The sequence below is a fragment of the Myotis davidii genome, unplaced genomic scaffold (assembly GCF_000327345.1).
Source record: "Myotis davidii unplaced genomic scaffold, ASM32734v1 scaffold449, whole genome shotgun sequence".
NCBI lineage: Eukaryota > Metazoa > Chordata > Mammalia > Chiroptera > Vespertilionidae > Myotis > Myotis davidii.
The window spans coordinates 3,197,412-3,219,468 of NW_006383007.1; the positions used below are offsets into that span (position 1 = coordinate 3,197,412).

Genomic DNA, 22,057 nt, shown 5'->3' on the forward strand with positions numbered 1-22,057 from the left:
CCAAGTGTAAATACACACACACACACACACACACACACACACACACACACACTGACCCTTCTGGTTATTCTTTTGTAGGGCCAAGTGTAAACCTAACTACACTGGAGTGCGTTCCATGCACACTCCTCTGCACTCATAGCCCCTAGAGAAAAGCTTTATTTAGCAAGGGGAGACCAGAACACCACATGTGCAGCTCAGAGCAAGCAGGGCTAAAGTCATTTTCAAATCAATGGCGGCATTCATTGGGAAGGGGCCAGAAGGGGGAACAATGGGCTTGAAAGTCCATCAGAGAGGAAAAAATAATAGCAGGATTGAGAGTTTGGGAAAGGACCACTGTTGAAAAGAAGGGGGGTTAAAACTCTCGACAGTCTTTAAAAACTATTATGCACAATGTCTGTACCCTCTCAATTTTGACAGTCCAAAGGAAAAGCCAGGATCATCCCAGCTGACCCTTGGCTGGATTCTATACACTCTTAGGGTGGTGGTGGTGAATAGTACCTGCATTAACTTATTTATTCTGAATATAATATTAATTCAGCCAGCACCCACTATAGGCCAGGCTCTGTGCTAGGGGTACAGATACAGAGTTGGCTAGGAGAAGCTCAGTGTGTTGGGAATACTTATCCATATGTGATTAATATTATGCCGTGTAATACATAATATAGTAGAAGATGATGCCAGCTCAGTGGGCTAAAAGAACATATATCTGGAGCATGAGGAAGAAGGTTGGGGAAGATGCCAGGAGGTAGCACCGGAGCTGGGCCCTGACTAATGATTAGGAACTTTCCCAGGCTAATGAATGGCTGCTATCCTCCTCTGCCTTTTCAGAATAGGCCGCTCCGCTTCTCTGAGACTCTATTCAATGGACTTTGTGCACAGAATAGAGACAGGAAAGGAGGCTGGAGCGACAGAAGCCCCACTCACTGAATCAGGGCAGTGTCCACGACTGACACTCTGCCCTGTAAAACAAACAGTCGGTTTCCTTCCACAGGGGCTATTTAGCACATACTTTTCATCTTCAATACATACAGATATTATTTTAATAAAACTGCCCTCCACCTCCCTCAAGTAAACAGACACACAAATTATACCTGGGCTTCAACATGCACATTTTAATAGCTTCATTACCCACACTATCTCAATAATATGGCAATAACCTTGGCCAAGAACCTAAATAAATCAGGTCAGCATATCAAAATAGGTCCTCACTTAGAAAAGTCGGAGTCAGTGAACTATGAAATGCAGTCCTCATTTATTCATCCAAATAGTAACATTTAAAATCTTCATGTTTACCTTACATAAATCTTAGAAATTTACCTTCTTACTAATACTTTTTAGTGTTTATCACACAATAGCATGGGTTTCCTTATTAGAAAAAGGGAATTTAAACAACCTAATTAGAAGTGGGCTTTTGCTGTTTTCTTCAGCTACATAGAGTGACTCACAGGATTGTAAGAGATGGCTGTGGATATTATGAAATTAAAATTTGTAATCAGCTGAGATTAGCATATCTACTTATTCCTCAGAGAAAGAGCCATTATGAAAATCCTAGGTAATTTCATAAAGACTCAAGTTTAAGAGCCAAGAAAGCAATGCTTATGCATTTTTTAATGTATGCATATGTGGAAATATTATATTTTCTTGTTTTGTAACAGCTTTTCAATTCATTTTATAATTACTATTTTTCCCCTTTTATGGAGATTGGAAGTTTATTAGATGTTTAGGAGAATTTTTATAGCTCTAAAAGTTGTAAATTTTAATTTAAATAGCTGGTTTTGCTTTTATAATATCTGCATATTGGCTCAAAGAGATGGCAATAGTTCCATTAAGATTTAAAGACTTGCCCTAGCTAGTTTGGCTCAGTAGAGAGAGCATCGACTTGCGGACTGAAGGGTCCCAGGTTGATTCTGGTCAAGGGCACATGCCTGGGTTGCAGGCTTGATACCCAATAGGGGGCATGCAGGAGGCAGCCAATCGATTCTCTCTCATCATTGATGTTTCTCTCTCTCTCTTTCTCTCTCCTTTCCTCTCTGAAATAAATAAAAATGTTAAAAAAAAAAAAAGGCACATACCTGGATTGTAGGCTTGATCCCCAGTGTGTGATGTGCAGGAGGCAGCTGATCAATGATTCTCTCTCATCTTTGATGTTTTTCTCTCCCTCCCTCTCCCTCCCTCTCTGAAATCAATAAAAATATATTTTAAAAAAGTTTTAAAGACTTATGAAAAGTTACCTCTTTTTTTATATCCTTTGAGCTTAACAACTTTATGTAGTCAGAGGAAATTGACATGCAGACCTATCCATATTAGATTTGCCTAATATGCCAGATCTTCTGATGTCCAATTTTGTATATTTTCTATAAAAATTCACACTACCTCTGTCTTGTACAACCATGGATACCACCACAAAGCCTGTCTTCTTTTTTTTTAACCCTCCCCCTTCTGGGCAACAGAAATGTAAGCTTTTTACTTTATTCATTCAACAATTGTTTGTTGAATACCACTATGTAGCAAGTGTCAGGATATAGACAAGGCCCCAGTCCTCCTTGAGCATACACTGAAGAGAAAGAGAACAAACATAAAAATTTGACACCATACGTAATAATGTCAGATAGTAGTGACATATGCTATGAAAAAACCTACAGCAGTATTAGCTACAGAAAGCAATCAGGAAACGCTTCTCTGAGGAGGTAGCATTTGAGTAGATTTCAGCAGAAATTTAAGAGAACTAGGAAAGAGCTCAGTAAAAATCTGAGCAAGAGTGATTCTGCCAGAGGAAGAGCTAGCGCATAGCCCCCAGCCTCTGGGAACACCCATGGCAAGTTCGAGGACAGACAAGAAGACCAGTGTGGCTGGGCCATATGTAGTAAACTGGTAAGCCACACGAAGAGCTTTAGATTATTTTCCCTACGAGGCCATTACAGTATTAAGAGAAGGGGTATGAAAGGCCGGGCTAATGTTTTAAAAGGATCATTCCAGAAGACAAGAAAAAACATACCACTTTGAAAAATTCTACTAGCAAAACTGAGCTCTCAGGAAGAATCTCTGGAGAAGCTGCACACAGGTCTTTTTCTCTTCTCTATTAAATCCCCATTATTAAAGATAGTTTATATTATGCTGGAAAAACATGACGTCTCCAAAGATTTTAAGAAACTAGGAGGTTTTAAGATGTTTCTAAATCTGCAGTGATGACTGCATCCTTCCGAAATAGAAAAATTAGCATGTGGCTTCCTGGAGCTGGTGTCCAGTATTAGCTTTTTCCCAGAAGCTTCTCTCTGGGTAAGTAAATTTGTCAGATATTGGTTCTCCTGGTCGCTTAAAAAATGGAATCAAAATGACCAGTCTAATGAAGCCCAATGATTCATGGACACATAACATTCCAAAAAAAAATATTTATGTGGCATTTTGAGGGCACTTACTTTGCCCAAGTCTAGACAAGGGTAAAATGGAATCTGTTCATCCCATCCGCCAACAGGCAACAGTGGATGGCTTCCCCTGGATGGAAGTCAGAGCGAGGGAGGCTAAGGGATAAAATGGGTGAGTCCTTCAGGAATCGGTGTGGGGGCATGGCGACTCATCTGAAATACTTGGAATGCTTAGTAGAATGTGGGCAAGATGAAGAGAAACTTGGCGTGCGCACGAACAAACTGGGGAAAGAAAATCGGAGGCTCATCTGATATACCACCACCTCTTTGAGCAAGATTTACAGAACCAATTTCTTTCTCCCATGAGGTTCTTTAACACTATTTATATTCCACAATTACACCTCTAAGGAAGCATCCTCTAATTGTGTGACCAGCTCCTTCCTTGAAAAGAGGCATTATATCTTACCCGTACACAGCCGATGCTCAACACATGTTTAGTGAAGAAAATATGAATAAAAAGATTGCTATTAACATCAGTTTCAATAACATATTTATACTCTAAAACAGTGTTACAATTTTGTGAGCTAGAAACTATTATCCTAAGTTAAATGTGAGAATATTAAAATTTAGGAAGGTCATGGGTATCTGAGGTGACACCTGAACAGGTTTCAAAGGGAATATTATCATAATAAGTGAATTGATGATGAAGTAAAGGTATTTAAGGGAAAAGAATTGGCATATGTTAAGCACTTCAGTGGGAAAAGCTTGATTTAATAAGCTTTTATCATTGAACTAGAGGCCCGGTGCACGAAATTCGTGCATGGGTAGGGTCCCTAGGCCTGGCCAGTGAGCAGGGATGATCTTTGGGGTGACCAGCAGGGCGATCAGGTGCCCCTGCATTGAGCATCTGCCCCCTGGTGGTCAGTGCATGTCATAGTGACCAGTCGTTCCACGAGTCGTTCCACCATTTGGTCGATTTCTGTGTTAGGCTTTTATTATATAGGATAAGAACAGCTTGTAATGGTCTGGAAAAATAATATAGATGGAGCCTATGACTACTTTTATTTTAAAGTAAGGAAATCCTTGCTACATATAAAATATTGGGACATGTATTCAAGTTATAAAGCATAAGAATAAAAACAACTTGTACCCTCTACCAGTTTAATAATTAGAACAGAACCATGTGGAAACCCTATGTGCTCCTCTCACAGTGTCTTCCTGCCCATTGCCAAGAGGTCACCATCACCCTGAGTTTTGTATTCATCATTTGCTTGCATTCATTTCTGATTTTACCACATAGATAACATCTTTAAATAATTCACAGTTCTCATATTTAAAATTTTTAGATAAATCTATATCTATCATTGGTCAAATTGCCTCTTTTCACTTAAAATCGTATCTGTGAATTTAATAAAATAAATATTATAGTACATTTATTTTTACTCTGTATCATACACCATTGAATTGACACGGCATGATTATGTTTGTCTATCATGCTATTGCTAGACATTTGGATTATGTCTAATTATGTTCTACTACAAAAATGCTTCTATTAACATCATTTTCCATGTTTCCTAGTGGACATGTGTAAGACAGTGAAATCGCTGGGTCAAAGATGTGGTATCTTCCATTTTACTAAATATTGTCAAGTACTACACAATGTCTAGAAATAAACCTAACAAAAATGTAAGAGCTTTAAAAAACTTATAGAAATTTGTAGAAAGGCATTAAAAATAATGTAAATAAATAGGCTCAGTCTCCTTTCTTCTTGGCACAGAGCGAAACAACATAACCCGGCCTTCTTTGTGCTGGCTCTGACCACGCGGCTCAGTTCTACCTAATGAAATGTGAGCCCACTTTTGTGCACCACCCTCAGACATGGGCCATCTCCATGCCTGTGGTCAACAAAGAGCAGATTTGAAGTTGGCAGAGACATAAGATGGAAGGAGTCTGGGTTCCCTGAACCACTGTTTGGAGAAGAGCTCCCTGCTGCTCAGGAAAATCCATTATGTGAGGAAGAAAGAAATTAATGTAGAGGTAGAGTTTAATCTGAGCTTTTCATGAAGCCTGGCAAGCTGATACTAACATTTATGTAGATTAACCAAGAGCCAAAAATAGCCAAGACATTTCTGAAGACAAGAAGAAGAGGTTGGGAGAACACTCTCTCAGATATCATAGCTAATTATAATGCCACTAGAGGCCAGTGAATGAAATTTGTGCACTTGGTGGGGGGCGGGGGGTCCCTAAGCCCAGCCTGTGCCCTCTCGCAGTCCAGGAGCCCTCAGAGGATGTCTGACTGCCTACTTAGGCCCATGGGACCAGCAGCCAGACATCCTTAGCGCTACCACGGAGGCAGGAGAGGCTCCCACTGCCTCCGCTGCACTCGCCAGCCATGAACCTGGCTTCTGGCTGAGTGGTGCTCCCCCTGTGAGAGCGCACTGACCACCAGGGGGCAGCTCCTGCATTCAACGTCTGCCCCCTGGTGATCAGTTCGTATCATAGCGACAGGTCATTCCACCATTCAGTCGATCTGCATATTAGCCTTTTATTATACAGGATAGGCTTAAACTAATTACTAATGAGCAGTGATGTAAATTAGAACCATAGTGGTTTTATCCTTACAGAAGGGAAAAAGTTAATATCACTAAATGAAGGTGAGGATTTAGAACAATGGAAACTCATACACACTAGTGCTGGTGAAGTGAGTGATAATATAAGAGTCCCAAAGGAAAAATACATATATTCCTAGTTCACTAAGTAACTTTTATCATAAATAAATGTAAAAGTTTATGAAAAATTCCCCTGCAGATATTGAGGTGATTATATAATGTTTTTATTTTTTAATCTTATATTAAGACAGTGACTTGTTTTAATGAAATTTTTAATATTAATTGCTTGCATTCCTGAGATATATCCAACTATGTTACACTGGATTATCACAATTTGTGTTCTTTGTAGTGTTTGGTTTGCTAATATTTGGCTTATGATTTTTGGATTACATTCATGAGTAATATTGGACATTTATTTGCCTTTTCTAATGAGTTTTCTTTGGAGAATCAAGTTTACATTAGCCTCACAGGATAAGATAGTGTAAAGATGCCCAAATACTCTCTACTCCACATAAATCTCTGCTTTAACTTTATGATGTTCACTTATGATAGCATATATATGTGCCTTTTCTCTTTTACTTTTGATTGAAATTTCCACAGATTTTTAAATTTTATTAATTTTTCTAAAACACCAAGCTTGCTTTCATATCCCTTTTAATTTATATTTTATTAATTTGGTTTTATTTTTAAATGTGAACTCATGTTCTCTGGAACTTTATCTCTGAAAGTTCTTTGTGTCCCGAGTTGACAGTATATTCTCTTCCAGAGAGAATTTTATTCTTGGAAACTTGGGCATGCTACCAACATGGATCAATTTTCACTTATTCTTGCTTGGGTTTTTCCATCCTTGAAGACTGGGTACCCAACCTCCATTTGGCCAAGATTTCTTAGAAAAGATTCTAATATTCCTCTACCAAAGGCCCGATAATTAGAAAAGCGTGTTTTCTTGCAATTACTCTGTCTTTGTACATCAGATTTTTTTTTCTGGTTTTATATTTCCCTGAGGGTGTAATCTGTGTGATTCCTGACTCTGTGCAATGTTCTGTTTCAACTTCCCACACTGTCCAGGTAGAAGACTTGGTCTCCTGTTCCCAGAGGGTGAAGCTATAAAATCAAACCTCCAGGCCACCTAGGATTGCTGGGTGCCCACAAGATAGCAGGTTCAATGTTTGAGCTCCATCCTATGCCACTGCTCAAGCTTGGCTCCCAGCCTCAAAAGAACCCCAGTGTTGTCTCATAAATTCAGCCACGCATGCAGTGCTGCTTTTCATGTTTCATCTAGTAATTTTAGACATTTTGTGGTGAGAGGATTTCAGGATATCTAGTTTTGATATATAGCTAGAAATGGAAATATCCAACATGTACATTTTAATCTCTAAAGGCCTTAGTTAATCTTCATTTAGTTGGCTGGCAAATGAGTTAGCAGGATGAATAACAATGGCCACCAGGAGAGATATTTATTGACCTTTATGACTGCAAATACTGACTATGCTATCTAATATTTTAAAAAGAGCTATGACAAAAAATGAACTGAACAGATATCTGCGTCCCTCATGGTAGTTTCACTTCTAGAATATTCCGAAGTTTTACCCTAAAGAGCTGTGAAGGGATTGTGAAGAAGAGGAGTGATTGAGGCCTTGTGTTAGAACCTCACCAATTCTCAAAGCTGTCCTGCATGGATAAGATAAAGCTTGAATGGATCAAAATGTTTCTTGGAAGGTAGCCAGATTTCACATGAAAGGGCTTTTATTTTACTCCTTTACTAGGGAGAGAAATTGCTTAGCAATTACAGATAACAAATTCCTAAAAGTAAAGTATACACTGCAACATGTAGATGAGAAAACCTATGTCATCAATTGTTAAATATATTAATTGCAAAATGTTTAGCTCACAGTAGCTTTACACATAGTCAACTACTCATTAAATAATAGTGCCCATATGTAAAAGTTCTGATGTGAGAAACTTTTAATATCTCTGTGAATGCTAAGTTCAGAAATGGTTTCATGTTCTTGCAGTACTGACAAAATGGACTCAGGAAAACTCAGCCTGGGTCCCTCATCCTCACAGGGTCACCTCCTAAGGCACGAAGTGCCTTGACTTCTCTTAAATTATGACTTCCCGGTTCTCATATAGTTTCTTACTGCAAACAGTTTATGTGACAGTAGCATTTTTTCTTTAGTGTGACACGCAAGGGGATTTATGGTAGGCATTAGAGGATTACAAAGATGGATAGCAAGACAAGTCTCTGTCCCCAAGGAGCTATCATCTAATGCCGTGATCCTCAACCCTGGGTGTACTTTAGAATCATATAGAAAGATTTAAAAAAAAAAACTACCCACATTCATACATGTATCTTTTCTCCCTATACAGGCAGTGGATATCCCAGGGCAGGATCCATTCTATTTTCTTTCCTTACCTTTTATAGCCACTCCCTGTATATAGGAAGAATCTATTAAAACTTAGTTACAATTATTTTTAAAAAATACTAACAAAATCCAATTTTAAAGGCATTCTATAATGTGAATCCCTAGGAGGACTTAAAAATATGGTTGAAACATTAATTCCTAGGCCAAAAAGAGTGTGCTTGTTACACTGCTCCCAGGGTTTCAAAGACCCCATCCACCAAAGTAGAAACAACAGTTGTATCAACATTAAAGGGAAATTGCAACTATTGCACAATTCTGTGTTTGGAAATATCTCACATGATGCTATAAGTCAGAGAATTTGTCTTACCAATTTCAGATAGCCCTCAGCATCCAAAATTAAGTTTTCTGGCTTCAGGTCTCTGTAGATAATACCTAGTCGATGCAGGTAATCAAATGCTTCAGTCACACAAGCCACGCAGAACTTGGAGGTGGGTTCATCAAAGCTGCCTCTGTAATGAAATCATGTTCCCTCTTAATGCTCTCGAAATATATCTCCATTGTCTATTTTAAGTGTCAATTACTGTTTTGGTAAATTGATATAACATAAATGTTTTGTATGCCGAGACCGGTTTGGCTCAGTGGATAGAGGTTGTCTATTTTAGGTGTCAATTACTGTTTTGGTAAATTGATGCAACATAAAATGTTTTGTAGGACAGCAAGATTAAAAAATACTTTACACTGCCCTAGATGATTTGGATCAGAGGATAGAGCATTGGCCTGTGGACTGAAGGGTCCCGGGTTCCTTTCCAGTCAAGGGCACATACCGTGGTTGTAGGCTCCATCCCTGGCCCTGGTTGGGGTGCATGCAGGAGGCAACCAATTGATGTTTCTCTCTATCTCTCCCCCTCCTTTCCACTCTCTCTGAGAATCAGTGGTAAAATATCCTCGGGCGAGGATTAACAAAACAAAACAAAAAAAGGAACTTTCACTGCCAATGAATTAGACTGCTGATCATAAAGAAATTTAGGGTGATACTAGATGCAAATAAGAACTACTTCACTAAAATCAAAACATCCATGTCCAAACAATTGTTTCTGGTAATTACATATAAACCATATAAACTTGAAAAAATGTTTAAAGTTTTTTTTTAGACATTTATGGAGAAATGCAACACTGGAGAAAATGCAACTGCCAAGTTTGAACCAGACGTCTGTAATTGATTGCTTAACTAAAAAATGACTCAGGTGATCATGCTCATTCCCTGTTTGTAAAGCATGTAACCACAACTTCTTCCCATTTGGGGCACTTTGATGATATTTGAGCTGCCCACTGTCAGCACTGTGTGTGTATGTGTACATAGTGAATTGTTAAAATGTGGTGGTGATTTGCTGCATGGTATAATGAAAGGATGTGTCTTTGGGGTGAAGGAGACTGGCTTTGACTCCTGCTGCTTCCACTCACTGCGTCCTTGTGCAAGGTGTTTAGCTGTTCTGAGCTTCAGATACCTATCTATAAAATGGGTTTACTACTTTCTTAACAGTGTTGTTTTGAGGATCAGGTGCAGTGCCTAAGAGGAGGTAGAAATCCCCTTTTTTAAATTGATTTAGATTTTCTAAATCGATTTGCCTGTTGAAGCAAGGATGGAAGATGCAAATGCTTTTGCAGGTGTCTTGCAACCCTCCTCATACTTCCAGGATCTCCCCATTCAGATCCATCCAACAATACATTCCTAACATAACATGTTTATCTTCTACTCAGATGCTCAAATGGTCTATTATTGACTAGGTGTGATGCTCAGCCTTGAATGAACATTAGAATTGCCTGAGAAGCATTAAAAATCATTTACTGGACCCTATCCCATATGAACTGAATCCTAATCCTTGGTTTTAGGGCTCAGCATTTTACTCTGTAAATGATCCCCATGTGACTATAATGTGTAATCAGGGTTGAGAACCACTGGACCAGGTAATTCTCAAAATGCCTGGCATTACGCCAACCACCACCCCCTGCCCCCACCACCCTAACATAGTGAAAACCTACCACCCATCTCCTCTGCTGCTGCCCTTGATTTTTACTCAAAGTCTGTTGTTCATCATCCAGAAAGAGTCCCAATCCTATCCCAATGCCCCTGCTGTATCTTACACTAATTACCTTTCCTCTCCGCCTTTCCACATTTGGTCATCTGCAGAGTTTGGTTCAAGTCCTTTTACCATCACGTTTTTCTCTCTCTCCTCTTCTCTAAGCTAACTGTCTACCATAGTGAACTTGCCTTCAATTAGAAACTGCCAATTTCTTTGTCATGTTTAGTTTTCACACACAACAAAATGTTTTTAAATTCTATATACTATTTTCCCCAATAAGCTCAGAACTCATTGGAGGAAAAGTTTATACTTTCCTTGGTTAGAAAAATCTCCATTGTGTTGAAAATCTGGGTGGAGAAAAAAATGGTGGTTTTGATTGTTTGAAAACTATCCCTTTTATAAAGTTGAATCTTTGCAGATATCTCTGTTTTTCAGAAAAGGCTGCACCACTGCCGTCCGTCCTTCATCTCCATTCTAGAGATCCGCAATCAGAAGCATCTGGGCTTGTATCTACTCTGTCTCGTACTAAACCTGTCACTGGGGACAGCTCACACTGTCCCCAAGCCTGGGATAATTTCATCCCTAACGTGGGAAATTCAGACAATAATGAATGTACAGGGCTCCTATGACACGATTATAATATTGACTGAGAAAATATCACCATTGGTACCTTATTTTAACAAGTGATAATATCTTCTTAGAATCATATATTTGCTTTCTTCATGTCTCTTTAAATGATCATGAATATAACATCCTTTAGACCATTTGTGAGTACACAAAAGTTATTATTTATAAAATCTCTGTTCATTACCTGTCCCTTAATATACTCCATAGCTCCCCACCTAAGCAGGCTTCCAGAAGCATGTATACATACTTATTGTCCTTGAAAGTACGATACAATCTGTGAAGACATAAAGGCATGGTTATTAGAAATCTAGTTTTAAGACCTCCCTCAAGGTGCTTCAGAGCATCATCAGTAACATTTTGAGCAATGGTCCTCTTCTCCTTCCAAATGTCCTACAGCTACACTGGCTTTCTGCTTGACTGCTCTGTAGTCTTTCCTGCTGCCTTGCTTTTGCTCATGTTGGCCCCTTTACTTAGACTGTCCTCCCTCTACATACAGACAACTTCTTAATCTCAATTTCACTGTAAAAGTATTATCCATTCCTCAAGACCACGTTCCGAGGCCATCTTCCTGATAAAGCAGCTCATTATCCCACCTACCAAATATGGCCTCTTCTTCCTCCTCAAACCCAGAGACCTCTGCATATATCTCCTTTCTGATCTGTCTCACATAACAGTCATTCATACTCATGCCTTACATCCTCTAGTTGGTCTCAGGAAATAGACTCTGAGATAGAGGTCTGCAAGAAGTTTAGTGGGAGTATACTTGGGAAAAGCACTCTCAGGGAGGAAGAAACAGATTTGGAAAGAGGGAGAGTTGGGCTATAATCTAGTTTCAACAAAAGCCCTAGCTTCAAGGAGATCTGCCATCACAGACACAGGCTGTACCTGGAGAGAGAGTATGATCGTGGGCAAGGGGGTTCTCTTTGCCTAGAGCCGTGGTCGGCAAACTGTGGCCCCTTGAGTGTGGTTCTTCCACAAAATACCACGCGCAGGCACGCACATACAGTGCGATTGAAACTTCGTGGCCACACTCAAGGGGTCAAAGAACCGCATGTGGCTCGCGAGCAGCAGTTTGCCGACCACTGGCCTAGAGCAATGGTCAGAGAAGGGCTGAGCCATAGTCCTCAGAAGGTGGGGGAATGACACCCTCAATCCTGATGTGGAACCTGAGCAGGAAACTGTATTTCCACATAGTGAAAGTAGCTTCTGTGTCTTAATCAAAAGACCCCTTTTCTCCCTAGCACCATGCTCAATCTACAGCAGATAGCAGAGTAGCCATATCATGCATAGACAGCAAAAACAATCTGGTACAGTGGGCTCTGGAACCAGCTGCCTAGGCTTGAATCCCTAATCAGCCATTTATTAGCTATGCAATCTCTCTTTACTTATTGTTCTTCTTCAATGAGGACAATCATAACATGTATCTCATTGTTCTATTATGAAGATCAAATGAATATATGTATTCATTTGATTATATGTTGATTAGATATTATTGATCACATATTAATTCAATATATATGTATGTCTATATATTGTATATAAAAATGTAACTTTTTAAATAAATGTTTCATTTTATATGTAAACAGTTCTGGGAGCCGAATGCTAACTTACTTCACAACGAAGGGAGAACACAGCTCCTCCAGGATCCTCTTCTCGGAGTAGACATGCTCCTGTTGCTTAGTATCCACTATGTGCTTCTTCCTTATGCACTTCATAGCAAAAGCAACATTCTCATTTTTCACTTTAACCTGTGTAAGAAGAGAAAGATCCCTCAACACTCACTTATTAGGAAAGATTGACGACATCTATATAAAACATGTTCGCTAAGGAGAGTTAAAGTTCTCAGCATATATGAAAACAGTATGGAAGTTGTAACCATGTAGCCCTCTGGGAACTGAGTTTTATTCAGGGGTACACACTTCCCCTTCATTGTAATTTCCACAAGAGTCCACATAGCTGGAACATGGTTCTAAAACATTTGTATTGAAACAAGAAAAGAAAAACTGTAGTTAGATTTAATGTTTAGAAATCTATTCAATTTTGAAGAAAGTTAATGTTTAAAAATCTTTTCATGAAACGCTTTAATGAGAAGTGTTCTTTGATTTCCAAAACAAAACATATTCAATCAAGATCTACATCTGCACTATCCAATTTAACAACCCCTAGTAACATGAGGTTCATTCATTAAAAATCAAAACTCAGTTCCTCAGTTTCACTAGCCCATTGCCAAAGCTCAGCAGCCACTAGCGGCTGCCCTATGGGGCGGCAGAGGTACAGAACATCTCCGTCCGCACAGAAAGCTCTAGTGGAGAGCATTGCTCTACATGGACAGACAGCATTTTCCCTCAAAAGGAAATAAAAAATTGAATAGGTATTTTTTTAGATGAGCTTAAAACTCCATAAACAGACTCTATTTGACATGTAATAAAATTGTAAAGAAATGGCTGGCTCCCATATTGTTCTCACATTTGCCATTAGTGCTGCCTATGATGTTAAATTAATAGTGAAGTTATTGTTTCAATTGTAATTATCTAACTATAGAAAAGACAGATCTCAGCATCGTTAATGCAATCCCTTTGCCAAGGTCTTTGGCGAACAGTATCACTGCAGATGGGTATGGTCCTCCCCTCTCCATATGGCAGAGGAACGCTACAGATATTCTTTGGTCTATTAAGAGATTGTTTCTCCCTCCTCACCCATCAGAGATGAAGTGCTGACTGGGTGTGAAGTGTGCTATCCAGTCTCCTGGCAGCATTGCAGATCTGCTCGTGCCCAGGGCTACCCAGCAGAAGGCTGTGTCAGCATAGTTCCCGGAGGCTAATGTACAGAGAATTGTTAAAAATCTTCAGATAAGCGCTTGGTAATTGCCAAGAGTTCAGGGCCATACGCATCTAATAAGGCCTCAGGTCTCCATTCTACAGTTTCCTCAGAGCACTTGACGTGAGAGTGCCACTCCGCTGCTGCTTGGAAGCTGGTTATCAAGCTTGGAGAGGTGGTGATGTGGAAGATGCAGCCAAAATCAGGTCATAGGTTCCCAGCCATCCTGATCAAACACTACAGAAGGCTGCTCTTCAAACACCTCCTCGCATTCATCTTTTCTTTTTTTTTCTGATAGAAAAGTTTGAACAAACCAAAAATAAAGTAATAAAAGCCAAAGACAGACATGGTAGTGAAGTTGTTCAAGGGACAGAACTATAACAATGAATTTGTTTCTATGGCACTTGCTCAGGAGACATTCTTCTTTTCTTTAGTATGTAGACAGTGCATGTGCCATGAGTGTATACACACACACATTTTCCTGTTAGGAAATATGCTTTTTAAGGTTTGATAGTCTTTGGGAATGCTTACTTGGTGCATTCTCCTATAACCACCATCATCAAAAAAATTCACGAAAGGATGGGATGTCAGAAGCTTGAAATAGCAGCTCGTAAGTTACTTCCTAGCATGGACCTGCTACTATACAACATACAGACTGAAACGTGTACTTTCTCAATTCAAAGCAAGATTTAAGATAGCAGTAACAATTTATTCATTCCTCCAAGATACACTGGAATATAAAACAGAACAAAGAGTCAAAGGCTTTTCTCTCAGATGCTTGAAACGTAAACCCCTTACAAGCTCAACTCTTCCGAACCCACCAACGCCCAGTGTGGCGATTATCTCAAGGTTCTGGAATGGGGACGATGAGGAAAATCTGGCCACCTTCTCCTTCAGCTGGATCATCTCCAGAGAGAGAGCTTTGGACAGGTTCCGGTGAGACATGGATCTCCTGCTCAAGAGAAGTGACATGTTACACACACCACCTTGGGCCCGCAGGGGTCCTGCCACACTGAACTGTCACTCCCACAGCAGCCTCCTGTCTCAGTCATTCCTGCCTACAGGTGCCACAAAGGCGATCCCAACTTCTATAGAATCAGGTTCAGTCTCACGGGCATGGTGGTGAGGGGAAACAATAGAATATGAAAACTAAAAACTGACACACACACAGTAAAAAACAGACAACTGTCAAACTGGATCAATGAGAGGTAAAAACGAATGAACTTCGTGGTATTTAAAATGTATGTCAATAAAGTTGTTAAAAAGAGAAGAGGCAGAGGAAATAAAACCCCAGAGCCATTTTCTTTGTCGCATATAGACCAGAGAATGTCACACTGAGAATCACGGCATGTTTTGCTATTTTTGTCAGATCTCAAAGCTTTCTATGACTGAACAAGAACAATTACTTTGTGAAACATTAAAAAAAAGTGTATTTCCTACTTTATATCTAACTATTTTGACTTGGGAATACTCATTTTTTTCTTTTATTTAAGGTTTACTGCTCTGGATTAAATATTCATAAATTACTGTTACTATAAAAGGCCTTTGGTATAAAAGTTGCAAATACATCCCTTGCAAAAAAACAAAAAACAAACAAACAAACAAACAGCCCTAACCAGTTTGGCTCAGTGGATAGAGCGTTGACCTGCAGACTGAAAGGTCCCAGGTTGAATACCGGTCAAGGGCATGTGCCTTGGTTGGGAGCACATCACCAGTAGAGGGTGTGCAGGAGGCAGCTGATCGATGTTTCTCTCTCATCGATGTTTCTAACTCTCTATCCACCTCCCTTCCTCTCTGTAAAAAATCAATAAAGTATATTAAAACAAAAACAACAACAACAAAACACAAAACCTTATGAGGTCCTGACTGAATGCTCTGATTTAACTCAAATGTCAGTTTTCTGGAACTGTTGACCCTTCTGCTTCAATTGTACTATCTGGTGAATATGTAATTAAGTATTCATTCCACAACATGTTTTAGCAAAGGATTTTCAAATAAATGTAGCTTTACAAAGTAGATTTTTCTATTAAACAGAAAATTCTTCATCAGTATTACATTTAGATCCCTACCCAATTCCTTCCTACACACACACACACACACACACACACACACACACACACACTCCAAGGCAATAGCTCCCTTATCTTTTGAACTAATTCTGACTATACTTCTAGTTTTTAAACTGAAATCAGAGAGAAAGGGCTGATTGCTTTGGCGTTCCTGCTTGATTTCCATGGGCAACAGAGGCATTGATTCTGAATTAATGTATTTTGAGCTAAGTCACCAGACAATGTAAAGAATCCCTTCTCCAAGGCCCCCTATCAGGAAATGTCTCCCTATCATTACTACTCATCATCCCCAATAAGGAGTTGACTGCTTATCGACTAAAATACTCATACCAGTGTAAGTGGTATCCTCTTTGTGGAAGACAACTTAAAAGAAGTCCCCTGAATTTTCTAGTGAAGGCACACTAAAAGTTACTACAATAGTAAACACACCCTTCTGTCCCCTTCGTCAACTGCTATAACCATATCCAGCTTAGGAAAATATTCCTCCACTTACTTCGCATGTCTTTTTTCATCATCACGGTTCAGGTTTGCCACATACCCTTCAAGGTATTTTTGGAGTTCTTCAAAAGTCCCAACTGTTTGGTTGAATGTTCTAAATGAAAATTAAATTAAATTAAATTAAATTAAAACCTCTGTGTTGCTAGTTACCATTGCAACTTGACATTCTTCTTAAGCTCGTAAAAGACTGTTTCTGTGGTTAGTCAAGGCTTTGTAAATTGTTTTTCAGTAATTTATGTAGGTTAGTGTCACCATAATATGTAGAATAGTTATTAGAAGTTATAACTAAAGGATATAGTGGACCCTTTGAGTTAATGAACCAAAGAACTTATCAGTGAGAAGAGAAAACATTTCTGTAGTTTTCTGCCTTGTGTAGTTTTTGGCATGGTGTAAGAAGGCTGAAAGAAATGGTGAGATGTGGGCAGGAGTCTCAACTGTTGGGGCAATTCTTCAACTGACCTGGGACTCACTTTTCTTATCTGTAAGGGTGAGATTGTTCTGTATGTGGATGTTAATGTATGTCTATATTGCAATATATGTTATTTTGCAATATAGACATATGTTGAATCATTATGTTGTATATCTGAAACTAATATAATCTTAATATGTCAATGATATCTCAGTAAATAAAAAGAAGTATTGTTAACTTTTTAGACATGCTAATATTATTGTGGTCATGCATCATAAATAATACTTAGTTCTTAGAGATGCTACGAAATTTACAGGTGAAATAACTGTATGTGTGTAATTTGCTTGAAAATAGTGTGGAGAAAGCAGGGAGGGTGGTGAAGTGGTAAATATAAGGCATTAATAAATCACTGTTGAATTTGTAGTATGAGGTTCATAATACTATTTTGTCTGTTTTTTAAAATGTTCTAAAGTTCTTTCCAGCTCTAAATCTCTATCATTTTAAGTTCAATACATGTTGTATTTGATTAGCAATGAATTACAACATATTCGCCTTGTGATACCTGTTATTTTACTATTTTTGTTAATATTTCACATGAGTATTCCCTATTTCTTTGACTACACTGTGACTTTTCTTAGAGAACCTAGCTTTGGTATGTTTGAATTTCCTTTATTATAACTAGATAATAAATATTCAACTGATTAATGAGAGACACAAGGGGCCATATTCAAATATGATTTGAAGGGAGTTAAGGACACAAAATGAGACTTCTTCTAAAAAATAACCTAAGACATTTAGAGATTAAATTTGACACACATCACTTGCAAATTACTACGATCATTAAATTGAAACTTATCTGGAAATATATATATATATAGCTAATGAATATTTTATATGTTGTCTGAGATACATTTTGCTTAAAAGATTGTTAACTCTTTAGAGCATTTTAGAAATAAATTATGAAGTTGTTTACTATGTAATGTGGAGAAAAATCCACAAGCACTAATAAGCTTATTTCTCTGGAAGATGCAGAATTTAAATCTATTGCTGATATTTATGTACAAACTTTGCACACAAAATATTTGGTCTGCCAGCATCTGCCACTGCCACAGACAGATTCAGATCAGAAGGCACATTCCTTCCCATGAATTTTAATAGGATGTACTTGCAGCTGACGATTGGCCAGCACTTCCAAGTGACGATGAATGAGAAGACAGATGGGCCCTCGGAGTAACAGAAGGCCACATCTTCAAAGGTGACAGTAGCCTGCCTTCCCCAACCAGTGTACTCACTCTCGATCTATAACCAGGCATGCGACATCATTTTCCTCAGCTACAATGTTCGCTGATCTGACATCTTCACTGCAGACAAAAACAGGAAAGGCAGTTTTCCACAGTTAGAAATTAAATGCCTATTTTTATTAGCAAATCTGTCACTTTGTATAAACACCATCACTGAAGCCTTCAAAAGACTATTTTTTATAAACATCATCAGCTGTATGCTATACTTTTAAAAAAGATCAGAAATATATTCCAGTAAAGGTTACGTACACAAGAAATTCAGGGGAGAAGACGATAACTAGGAGGGGGGTGGGGGAGACACACACAGAAAAATCAGTGACAACAACTAGGTATAGAATATCATTCTGCTCTCATGTCTGCCAAGTAAACAGCTCTTCTCTGATCAGATGGGAACTGCTGCAAAGATGCAGGCAAAACCAAAACTGACTGATTGGAGAAATGTATTGGAAAAACATTTAAGTAATTAACATAAAATAAACCAATCAATAATAAAACCCTAAGGAAGTGTTTTAACGCAACTGCCCAATGAATTAAATAATACCAAAATACTTTTTTCATTTTATAGGATCTATTATGTACACCTTCCATTAATATCTCTAAAATCAGAGTATGTCTTTCAGTAATGATGAGTCATACTGTAATTAACAGCAAGGTCTTTCTTTCTCAGAAGTGTACAATATATAATGGTGCATCTTATAATTGATAGCTTAAATACAATGAATTACCGGCATGTAATCTAATGAGGGTAAATTTAGTTACCTAATGAAGATCAATGGGTCAAGCATTGGGTAAAGTATTTAGAGACTTTTATTTGATTAGTTTCCTCCCTCTATTAGTTATAAGCTAAAGACATTGAAAAGGGGCACACCCATATGGTACCCAGTGCTCTGAAAATCATTTAAAGTAGCCTGGAGTACCAAGTATACTGAGACTGCTCTAAGCAACTTCATTAAAAGTGGCATCACACAAAGTATAGTTCTTTCATCTTCCTTTAATGGTGGGACAGAGAAAAGTTTGGCAGCCCATTTCTACATTCCAAAGAAGTCCACTACCTGGATAGCTGGCATCAAGAGATTTTCTGACATGACCCACAGTCCCTTCCAAGTTTACAGGGTCCTTGCTAGAAGACATTAGTGAAAGCAGCTCAATTAGCTTTTGAATTGGGAGCTGGGTAGTTTGTACTCAACTTGCATGTACATATCTGTAGATATGTAGATCTTGGATATGGGCCAACTACTTGATTTGTGAGTTCAAAAAAAAGAAGAGGTATGGCATCCTTTTCACTTGTCAGTGCCATCATTTTGACTAGAAACTCTCTGAAAACTATAAGTATCAGATGTCTGTAAATACATGATTCTCTCACAGTAACTGTGTAAGTGCTGCAGATTAACTTTTGCACATAAAATTCTGAAAGACCTCTTGGGCTATTTAGTGTTGAGACATGGAAATACACAGAATGTAAGGAATGTTGTGTCATAGTCAGTGGCCCTAAGAAGTAACAGCATAAAAATGCACAAAAACGTAAAAAATTTTTGTATCCAACTCTCCTCACTGATTTTATCTTTATGGTTTCAAATGCTTTGGGGAGTTGAATATATATATTAAATATAAATTCCAATGTTTCTCATGGAAAAACACTGTAATAGGCTAACGGCAACATACAGCATAAATTATTTCAGGTCCAGCAAAACAAGACAGCATATTTCCTTTCAAAGCTATTTTGACTCAAGTACATTTATGAAGTTCTCTGCACTTTCGAATCTGAGTTGTTTTGGTTTGAGGTATGAGAAGAATAATCTGGAAATCTTAAGAACAAACAGATTGAAGTCTTGGATGATGACATTACATAATTATATTTCATGAGTGCATCCTATTCTGTCACAAATAAACAAATGCAATATGGACAATTTCCCTATTATTGAAACACTAGAGGCCCAGTGCATGGGATTCGTGCCCTGGTGGGGGGCGTGGCCTGCAGGGATCACTCGCTGTGGAAGCGCTGCTCATCCTGGTCAGCGAGTGGCTGTGGACCTGCCCTCTGAGTGCTGCTTTGCAGGAGCAGCCACTCATCCCAGTTAGCCAAGCAGCACTCCCACTGTGGGAGCACACTGACCACCAGGGGGGCAGCTCCTGAGTTGAACCTCTGCCCCCTGGTGGTCAATGTGCATCACAGCGACTGGTTGAGCAGTTGTTCTGATTGTTCCACCATTCATTCGCTGGGCTTTTATTATATGGGATGTTCACTACCAGCTAGAAAATGGTAAAGAAAAATTCACCTTGTCTTTCTATTTCATTTTTAAATTGTTTACATAGTAGTCATACCATTAAGTTTAAATGGTTGAATTTTCTTAAAAAATAATAGGCTTATGATTTTTATATAATAAAATATGTCTTCAGATATTAATTTATCAACACTTCTTTTGGGTCTGTCTTTATGTGATCCTGACATACAAATAAGCAGACCTGGGGCTTTCTACACAAAAGGTAAAGGAAGATAAATGAAGAGAAGTACTGCTCCCTTTTCTAAGCATATGCTTTTATTTTACTTATTTTATGAAATGAAAGCATTTAGTAATAACAAATTTTAAGAAATTTCTTACCTAATTTCAAGTATTCATTTAAAAACTTGAATGACTTCAAAAAATGTGTTTCTCAAAATTTTAACTTGATCTTTTATAAAGTTACTAGAGGACTGGTGCACTAAATTCATGCACTGGTGGGGTCCCTAGGCCTGGCCGGTGATCAGGGCCTATTGGGGCCGTCTCCTCAAGGACTGATCAAGGCCGGGCCAACTGGGACCTGCCGGCTGGGACCTGCCGGCTGCTTACCAGGGCCTACCGGCTGCTGACCAGGGAAAGGGACCAGGAGGGGTTGGCTGGTCATGGGAAGTTGGCTGTGAGAGTGCACTGACCACTAGGGGGCAGCTCCTACATTAAGCATCTGCCCCCTGGTGGTTAGTGCGCATCATAGCAAGTAGTTGACTGGTTTGGTGGTAACGGTCACTTAGGCTTTTATATATATAGATTTACTTTTACACAAATGAAATTCCTCAGATTTGAGGTTGTTTTCTGGGTTCTAGGAAGTACAAAGTGTCCCCTGAGCACTTGATTAACCTTTACAAATATTTCTTCCATAAGTTATATCAACCCAATGAATTCATACTTCAAAGGCCTGAGGTTTAGGTGGAAATTCCAAATACATTATTTGATGTTGATTCTAAAACTTGCAAAATGAGCCAATAAAAATCCTTACAAATACAAAACTTTTGTCATGATGATTAAAAAGCACACAAAATGGTGGGAGGTAAGGGGAGGATCAGGACACATATGTAATACTTTAATCAATAAAGAAAGTACACAAAATATGTAAAGTCATTTTCTAATTTTTTTTTACAAAGGGGAAAACAGCAATATTTCAAACCCAGGAAATATAAAAACTTATTCTTAAGAGAAAATTATAATTTTGACTTCTTTAATCTCTTTCTCTGACTCCTTTTCAAACTAAAAATTCTAATAGAAAACCTTGTTTTCACTAGCAAACAAAACTTTCTAACCTATTTCCTAGGCAAAAAAAAAGTATTTTATAATTTTTAATTCCTGGACACTGGCTGCCATTATTTTGGTAGCTCAATTTGACATGTAGTTGCACATACAAAACAATGAAATAATTATTATAGTATGCTGTACAAATTCATGGAGTCACCTGATAAGAGCTTTTTCTCCAAAGTATTCTCCTTTCTGCAGTGTTTTTATCACTTGTGGTTGATCATGGCCCTCTGTACTCTGGGTGACTTTTACCTAAATTATGTCAAACAATGAAAAAGAGAAAGAAGAAAGAAAGGAGAATCTGAACACATTATCTATTCAACTGGACCATCCAGCTCTATATAAATTTTACTGAACAAGGAATAATCTTGCA

The 22,057-nt window shown here is 38.4% G+C and overlaps 1 protein-coding gene across 1 annotated transcript in view; it reads right to left on the reverse strand.

Annotated features, from left to right (window-relative positions):
- The window catches only part of PRKG2 (protein kinase, cGMP-dependent, type II), a 79,738-nt gene that overhangs the window by 20,524 nt on the left and 37,157 nt on the right, over positions 1-22,057 (reverse strand). Inside the window, exons 7-13 of the mRNA XM_015557674.1 lie at positions 21,842-21,936; positions 18,131-18,199; positions 16,425-16,523; positions 14,661-14,814; positions 12,657-12,793; positions 11,230-11,319; positions 8,705-8,846 (exon numbers count right to left, since the gene is read on the reverse strand). Coding sequence (XP_015413160.1) covers positions 8,705-8,846; positions 11,230-11,319; positions 12,657-12,793; positions 14,661-14,814; positions 16,425-16,523; positions 18,131-18,199; positions 21,842-21,936 — 786 coding nt within the window. The remainder of the gene's footprint in view (positions 1-8,704; positions 8,847-11,229; positions 11,320-12,656; positions 12,794-14,660; positions 14,815-16,424; positions 16,524-18,130; positions 18,200-21,841; positions 21,937-22,057) is intronic.